Here is a 9,399-nt window from a genome sequence, read left to right on the forward strand (position 1 = left end):
GTCAGACACCTGCCGGCCAACTTCAACTATTGTCTATTCCCTACCAACCCTGAACCCATCTGTCTATGGACTTTATTACTGATCTACCAGTTTCTAATAGGTTCAACACCATCTGATTGTAGTTGACAGGTTATCCAAGATCGCCCATTTTATCCCTCTCACTGGACTACCCTCTGTTCCAAAATTGACTCAATTGTTTTTTCAGGAGATTTTCAGACTGCATGGCTTGCCTTCAGAAATAATCTCTGATTGTGGGGTCCTGTTTGTGGCCAAGTTCTGGTGGTTTTTGTGTTTAGCTCTCTAAGTGAAGCTCAAGTTTTCTTTTGCCTATCACCCCCAAACAAGCGGCCAAACTGAAAGGGTGAATTGACACTGAGAAACTTTTCTTTGCATATTTGTCTCATCTTCACAAGACAACTGGAAAGAAATTTTATATTGGGCAGAATTCTCCCACAATAATCAGTACCACTCCACCACTGGGTCTACACCCTTTTTCACGGTCTATGGTCTTCATCCTAGAATACCCGAGTTTCAGCCTCTTTCTTCTGCCATTGTACCTGCTGCTGATAATACTTTACATCAGTTCACTAAAATATGGAAAGAAGTCCATTCTTCCCTCTTAAAGGCTTCCTCCAATTACAAAACATTTACTGATTGCAAACACAGAGCAATACCCATTCTCAAACCAGGGGATAGAGTGATTCTTCACTCGCAACCTGATGCTTAATGTACCTTCCATGAAGTTTTCCCCTCGCTACGTTTGTACATTTCCCATACAGCGAGTCATCAATCCAGTAGCTTACAAACTCAAACTTCCTCCATCCTTGTTGAATCCTTTGGTCTTGAATAGGTTTCATTCTACACTCCTTAAGACTCCTAAAGTCCAAACCCAACGAGGAGTTGAGTATGAAGTGGAAAGAATACTTCATTCACGGATTCGTCATGGTTATCTTCAGTATCTTATCGATTGGAGGAGTTACGGTCCAGAAGAAGTCTGGATTAAAGCCACTGATGTATATGCTCCACCCTTGGCCCGTATCTTCCATGCAAAATTTTCTTTAAAGCCCAAGAGGTGTCCAGGGTCCACCGGCTGTAGTCTTTATATCAATAAGACAGGTCTGCAAAAAAAAAATTTGGACAGCTTTTTTGGTTTCGTTGACTGATTCTTACGTTTTTTGGCGCGCTGAATCCAAAAATGACCGCCGCTTTGTCCTGGGACGTCAGGTTTTCGAACAAAACGGGTGGTCATCGTTTAAAAAAAATCTCAACGCAAATATTTTATTTACATGAAAAATATTAACTTATTTGCACAGATGACAACAAAATTAACACCACACTCAAGTAGATTGCTTGTGAAATCGTCTTTTTTTAAACTCTAAACTTCTTTTTGAGCTTTTCCTCTTGTAGGTGGCTTCCAGAAGATCCCTGTACAACATCCAGAAGTAGTCAGCCATCATCGTAACACTCCATTTCCCTTGTTACCTTCTTTCCATTTCTTTTATATCTCTTCACTTACTGCTCCCAAATTTTCAGGAAAATAGTCAAGGTGTGAGTTGAGAAAATGGACTTTTAAGCTCATGGAGCAACCAAGGTTGTTGAACGCTTTCAACATTGTTTCCACCATTTCCTTGTAATTTGGGTCCTTTTGGTTTCCTAAAAAGTTTTTTATGACCACAGTAAAGGCAACCCACGCTTCTTTTTGAGTTGGAGTCATTGAACAAAAACCAGGCCAACACAAACCCCCTCTTTCAGTTTTGCCTCCGTTAAACCTGGAAACTTGGATCCCAAGTACTTGAAGCATTCGCTATCTTTGGGAAGTGCCTTAACAAATTTCTTCATTAATCCTAATTTTATATGGAGTGGTGGTAATAAAACCTTCTCAGGGGGTACCAATGTATCTCTGAGAACATTCTTTTCACCAACAACTAGACTTCTTGGTTGCCAATATTTTTGCTTCCAGTGATTTTGTCGGTCTCTACTGTCCCATAAACATAGAAAACAAGGGTATTTGGTGTACCCAGCCTGTTGTCCCAGCAGCAAACACAATACTTTAGCTTGGTCACCAAGTTTTAATTTAAAATAAACTAAATAAACTTTCTTAACAAAATCCGTAATATTCAACTGCTTTTTCACCATGAACTTTCCACATATGAAACAGAAACTGTCAGGCGAATTTACTCACTTTCTTGGAGGCATTGCACTAATTTTGAACCACACAGACAATAGCAGGATGACGACTGAAATGAAAAACAAGATTGTGGAGGAATCAGAGAACAAGTTAATGCATGAAAGAACAGGCAGGCCCTAGCAAACACACTCAATAATGCAATGATCACCATCAGGACCAATAAACATGTATTTTCATGTTTTTGGGAGCACTGACAGTGAAAATAAATTTGTTTTTCCATGTTCAGTTTTTTTTCCCCAAGTACGATGAAGTTGAAATTTAGCGATTTCCAGCTACCTGTTTGACCAAGGCACGTTTCGATTGTGAAAAAAACCTGACGTCCCAGGAAAAAACGGTGGTCATTTTCGAATTCAGCGCACCAAAAAACATAGGAATCAGATAAAATTATGAAAACAGCTTTTTGGTTGCAGACCTGTGTAATGACAAAGCCGACATCCATATCCCCGACATGAGGACAATGAACCTGTAATGCCCGACACAGCTCTAATACCATCTGCTTAAAAAAAACAGCTGCAACAATTCCGATTTATGAACCTCCCGGCATGCTACAATTACGTCAGATTCAAGGGCCACACTGTGATTTCTGCTGTTAAGGTGGTAATTAAAGAATCCGCTGGCTAGACAATGTAGCAGCCTTTGTAAACAGCATTGTCCAGGTTAATTTACCACCTTAACAGCAGTTACTTAATTTGCAGCGCTACTGCCAGCTGTTTCAGCATCCTACCACAATGACATTTCACCTTTCATGGTGATGACCACACTGTATACATTCTCTGCAGGTCTCCTGACATCCAGGTCCCAGCAGCAAAGAGACCATTTCATTATAGAGACTCATTTAGAGATGGACAAATCTGTGCATAAATCTACGTAGGAAAAAATGTACACAAGAAAAAGTGTACATGAGTTTTTATGCTAAGTCGAAAACATCTCAAGATGTATGCAGCTGAAAAACAATAGTATTTGCACCAGGCATACATGTGTGTATATTTATGTCCCTGTCACGCTTCAATGGAAATTACAGCTATGGAGTACAGGATGTGAAGGTGTTTATTGAGCAGGTTAAATCAGAAAATACATAAAATAGTATGAACCGAATATTGCTGATACTGCACAGGGATTTCTGAGTAAAGATGAATACTGGTAGCAAAGGAATACAGGGGATGCAACTAGAAATAACTGAGTGGAGAGAAATCCGGTGAAGTTATGTCAGCAGCAGCATGTAGAAATCCCAGAGCGTCAGGAGAAGCCAGAAAACATACTGTAACCACAAGGAAAAGCAGCAAAACAACAATTACCAGCACAGGTAATAGAGAGAGGCAGGTATAAGTAGGGAACCACCAGGTGCAGGAGATAATAGTGCAACAGGTTAACCCATAGTAGTGAGAAGGATAAAAGCACAATAGCAGTACCTCTGGTGAATTAGTAGGTACTGCCAGATAATACATACAATGAAACACAATAATAAAGTCCAATCTAATCCCAGAGGCAGGAGCTGCCGAGATGAAGCAGCATCCTGAGGTGATGCTGTAGAGGAAGCGAGGCAGATCCTGACAGTACCTCTTACCAGAAGTGGTTAAAACAGTCTGAATAAAAGTCCACTATAAGGGGCCCGACTTACAAGTCCTTGTCCAAGGGCGAAAAAGAGATGGAGATCATGTCAGAGAGAAGTTGAGGCAATGTCAGAGGGAAGTTGAGGCACCGCAGATGCTCCTCTCTTCTTTCGCCTTTTCTTGTTCTGAGAAATCCTCGGAACGGGAGCCTGAACTAATTCTTGGAGTAAAGGTTGTATTGCCGGATGCACAGATGACCCGCAAGATGGCAATGCAGGAGATGTCGCAAACTTGCCGATTACTGCCTCAGCAAAGAGTTGCAAGTCCGATAGGATGGGATGATTAGTCTCAATAAAGGGTTTCGCCCATTTCAAGGCTTCCCCTCTAAAATCAGATATCAAAATCAGTGCCTGTCTCTTTGGCCAATTAACAAGTCTAGGTATGGAGGGAATTTGTGAAGCACAAAGCCTCAGAAGGGCACTTATTTGTGAAAGGTGCCCTTCAAAGGTAGGTAATGACTCAGACAGGACACCCCCAGCCAGAGATGACTCAGACTGGACACTCTCAACAGTATGCGGCTGAAACTGGACACCCTCCGCAGGAGATGGCTTGGACTGGAAAGCCTCGGCAGGAGAAGGTTCAGACTGGACACCCTCGGCAAGAGACTGCTCAGACTTGACACACTCTGCAAGAGACGGCTCAGACTGGACACCTTCTAGTGGCAACTCAGGCTGAACCATATCAAGTGACAACTCGGGCTGAAATTTATTAAGTGGCAACTAGGGCTGAACCGCATGGAATGGCGACTCAGGCTGAACCGCATGGAATGCCTACTCGGGCTGAACTGCATGGAATGGCAACTCAGTCCGATACTGCCCTCTCAGAAGCAGGCTGTCTCTCAGGAACAGAGACAGGGGTTAGCAACTCGGAACTGGATACATAAGCTGGCAACTCGGAACTGGAGACAGAGGCTGTCAACTCGAAACTGGAGACAGAGGCTGGCAACTCGGAACCGGAGACAGAGGATGGCAACTTGGAACTGAAGATAGAGGCTGACAAGTCAGAACTGGAGATAGAGGCTGGCAACTCAGAACTGGAGTCAGAGGTTGGCACCTCGGAACAGGCATCAGGAACTAGCGTTTCTGGGCAAGCAACTGGAACTGACACCTCAGAATTTGCGGCCTCAGGACTGGTGGCTGAAACTTGCCACTCAGGACGGGCGGCTGGAGCTGGCGCCTGAGGACAGGCGGCTGGAACTGGTGCCTTGGAGGAAGCGGCTGGAATTGGCACCTCAGAATATGCGGCCTCAGAACCGGTGGCTGAAACTGGCACCTCAGGACTGGCAGTAGAATCTGGCACCTCAGGACCGGCGGCAGAAATTGCAGTTGGTGGATGGTCAACAATTAGAACTAATGTTAAAACTTGCTTTATACTTTCCCTAAGCAAACCCTTACTCCTACCCCAAATACCATGCTGTAAAAATTATGTACCTGTATTATGATGTGACTTGTTTATCTGCACACTTACATGGATAACATAAACAGCAAAGATACATTACTGCATCCAAAGATACACAATGTAAATGTCTGATCTTCACTACCAGCTCCAAATCACCATGCAGTTTATGTGTTTACAGCTCTGGCCTTCAAATTATTATTTTAATACAACATACAAAATCTTAGTTAAGAGAACTAAACTCGATACTTTCCCAAGAGTGAAAATCTGAATGCAAATGAGTATGAACAAGAACAGATACTGTTTCTAATAATATAATTATAATAATAATAATCTAATGAGAAACATGGGAGCTACTGTAAACAACAAACTACATGAATAAATTGGGTTAATAATTTCCAAGAAATATTTTCCCCATGGACATGTTCATAAAATAAAACAGGTGCCTGCTCATAATATGCAGCATAATAAAGTCATATAGGATGATGGAAAGTATGCTGTTTGTGCAATAGGATTTCGATTTGTGACATTTATGTTATTGTTACATGGCTCAGAACAGGTAAGGAAAGAAATAGCATAAACCTTCAATATAAACTTTCAATATAAATTTACCTGATAGGGGATGTTTGTTCTCTGATTCTAAAGTAAATTAGAAATCATTATAGACACAGAAATGTTTATGTTGTGCCTTATTTCACGTTATTAATATTTTAGCAAATGTTATAAATTAAAATGTCATTTACACACTAGTAATATATTTTATTGTTTTTTTTTGGCTGCTAAGGCTTCTTAAGCAAAACCAATTTGCATCCTTCATTAGGCAATCTACTCTTAGTTTTACATCATCTTTGTGTTATTGCTATTTTATCAATGAGCAATAAAATCATTATTGCGCATGGGTGGTATACTGCAGTGAGCAGAACACTAACTAGGGTTATCAACTATCAGTAAATTGACAGTCAGTAAAAACGACACCACCTTTGAAATGAAAAAGTTGTCAGCTAACCTGACACTACAGTAATTCACACTCTTACATCAATAATTTACATGCCCTGATCATCCTTTTGTTGCAGATGCTTCTGTTCAAATTTTGATAGAGCATAATCATGCTACTATCAAAATGTTAGCTGTCTTTGCATTTTCTATATATTATCAGTAAAAATAGTTTTGATTGACGTGGTGCTAAGAGGAATCATAAAGCAGGTAGAGTAGGGGTTCTCCACCTTTTTCGCTCTCAGGACTTTTCCTTCTCAGGCTCCAAAAACTCTAAAGCCTACATGACAATGTATTTTCTACATCTACAGTAGTAAAAGATGCTAGTTATGCACTTAAACACACATATTTAAACACATAACATTATTTTTTTTTACAAACATTTTACTCCGTCCGAAGGGAAATTTATACAGACCAATTTTTCAACCTAGGCACACTTCCCTAATTTATCCCTTAGCATTTCCCAGCCCTTTCTTCCCTACCCATTCACTGTACAGCTCCCTCTCTTCCTTCATGTGTCCAACTGTCATCCACAGTGCAGACCCCTTCCTTTCCTTCCCCCATCCATTCCTTTGCATATACTGTATGTATCGCAGTGAAGCTGGTATGCTGATTGGCAGACATGTGGCCTTCAGTGACAGAGCTTACTTCAGTATGCTGTTTCCGTCACTAGAGAAGAATCATCACCTGCAGTTGGGCTGGCTGTCTCGCAGCCCCCCTGCCTCAAGTTGTTTAAGAGCCACAGGGGTAAAGAATCTAGGGATATCCTAGAAATCTAAAATAACATCATGTTACAAAGCAGTGTTTATGTATATATCATAAAGAGTTAAGACACTTTTGCAAACTCTGTTTAGTACTTACTTCACTATAACGAGAATGCACAACATAATAAAGGGCAAGTAAACTACCCCGAGTATACTGTATCTATGCTTAATTGGGGCAGTTTCAGGAAAATGGTGTCGTATACACTTATACATCATCTGGAGTCTAAACAAAGTTGGATTTCAATTATATTCAAAGCAAATAAAATCTGTGACTTCTTTTTTTCAAACAACACAAAACTAAACTTTAAATAGCGAGAGAAATGTATATCATTGTGTCGCATCAATAGCTGAGATAGGTAGAAGGAAGAAAAGTGTGGTGTTATGTCAGGACTGGTTTTTTGGCATTTTACACATCTTATTTCCTTGAAATTAAAGCTGAATACACAGTGCTTGATCTACAGTAAATTTTTGTATGTAGACATTTTTTTTAACTATACATATGAATTATAGTAACTTATTTTCATGTGTGTTTGATGTTCAAAATTATTGTTTGCTTACAGACATGATATCAGTTATAATGCAATTTTTGTTGAATGAATTTTTTTAAAAATTTAATACGATTAAGTGGATCAGATCACGTTGGCTGTAACCCCACCAGGTAATTAATTGTCAAACTTTTTTTGAGGAAAATGCATTAACTTAATCTTTATTTTATTTTACATAACATATATACATTTTTTGTAATTTGATGTGTTTGTAATTTTTGTGTAATTATGCAGCTCGTTATGTAATTTCGTAAAAAGTATTGCTACAGGTATTCATAGTAATTTGAGGGCCCTTCAGTGTTAATGTTTGGTTTGTTTTAGCTGAAAGGCTCAAAGTAATGTGCATGTGTCATTTCTCAACCTCAATGACTATGTAACAAGGTATACAACACACTATACGGAATAAATTAACACAATACTGCTCCTGACTGACACCCTTAATTAATACTTTCTTTCCAAATATACACTACAGCTGACATTTGTGACAATGGATTCATTTAATAACATATCAGATTACATGGTTAACCCACAGAAATCCCATCCTTTGACCGCTATGTTGGGAAAATTTAATGGAACGCAAGTGACAGAATTTGTTTTTGTGGTTTTTGCCTTTCCCCCCAGTCTCCAGTACGCTGTTTTCTCACTTTTCCTGCTGTTATACACCTTGCTTCTGTGTGGGAATATTGTGATCATGTTGACCATCAGGGCAGATTATCGTCTCCATAACCCAATGTACTTTTTCCTTGGTAAACTGTCTTTTATTGATCTTTGCTACTCATCTGTAACTGTGCCAAACATGTTGGTAGATTTCTTTTCTAACAGGAAATCTATTTCATTTAATGGATGCATCACTCAACTGTACTTCTTTCACTTCTTTGCCTGTGCAGAATGTTTGATTTTTACAGCTATGGCTTATGATCGCTATGTAGCAATTTGCAAACCACTGCAGTATTCCAGCATTCTGAGCAAACAGCTTTGTCTCTGGATGGTAGCAGTAATATGGGCTATTAGCTTTGCTCACTCCAACATCCAGACAACATTAACTATGGGGCTGCCATTCTGTGGCCCTAATGAAATTAACAGCTTCATTTGTGACATCCCACCTCTAATAAAGCTGGCATGTACTGACACAACCATGATTGATGCTATGATAGTGACCAACAGTGGGATTCTAGCACTAGGCTGCTTTTTAGCTGTCCTAATATCATACATTGGCATTGGAAAGGCAATTTTTAAAATACGAAATGTTGAAAGTAGACGCAAAGCATTTTCAACTTGTGCTTCCCATCTTACGGTGGTAACTTTGTTCTTTGGACCTAGTGTCTTCATTTACATGAGACCATCCAAAACCTCTCAAGCTGATGAAGTGGTGACTGTGTTCTACACTATCATAGCACCAATGCTAAATCCAATTATCTATACCTTGAGGAATGAGGAAATGAAGACATCCATGAAAAAACTCTGGGGGAGAAATATGAAACAAAATTAATGTGAAATGATATTTATTTCAAAGGTGTCATAACTGAAAATGCTTTAGATAGAGCCACAATGTGATCAAGGGAAGAATTACTGTACGAAGCGTTCTAGGTTTTTTTACATTTAAGTCTATTGAAGGTGTGCTTCTCCACTTCCATTGGACTTTGATTTAAATAGTGCCTCTAAGCACAAGACTTTTGGGCGCTACTAATGCACACAATATCCAGTAGATCAGTGAGGTTTAATACTGTATATGTGTTTTAAAGTTGTATTATGAATGTTGCTATATATTGTGAATATACAGTAGGCTAATGTTGTGATATATTTCTAAGGTTATAAGTTAGACAAGGTATTCTTAAATGTGGTCAAGTTGAGTGTTTAATCAGGGATAAAAGAGAACAATGGGTCTGTGCTAAACAACTAGCATA

The 9,399-nt window shown here is 39.5% G+C and overlaps 1 protein-coding gene across 1 annotated transcript; it reads left to right on the forward strand.

The window, feature by feature from the left end:
* Nucleotides 1-7,982: 7,982 nt before the first annotated feature.
* LOC142150944 (olfactory receptor 4E2-like) lies at nucleotides 7,983-8,984 on the forward strand. The gene has a single exon (XM_075206185.1). The coding sequence runs from the start codon at nucleotides 7,983-7,985 to the stop codon at nucleotides 8,982-8,984; it is 1,002 nt and encodes a 333-aa protein (XP_075062286.1).
* The last annotated feature ends 415 nt before the right edge of the window (nucleotides 8,985-9,399 follow it).

Source organism: Mixophyes fleayi, chromosome 1, assembly GCF_038048845.1.
Source record: "Mixophyes fleayi isolate aMixFle1 chromosome 1, aMixFle1.hap1, whole genome shotgun sequence".
Lineage (NCBI taxonomy): Eukaryota > Metazoa > Chordata > Amphibia > Anura > Limnodynastidae > Mixophyes > Mixophyes fleayi.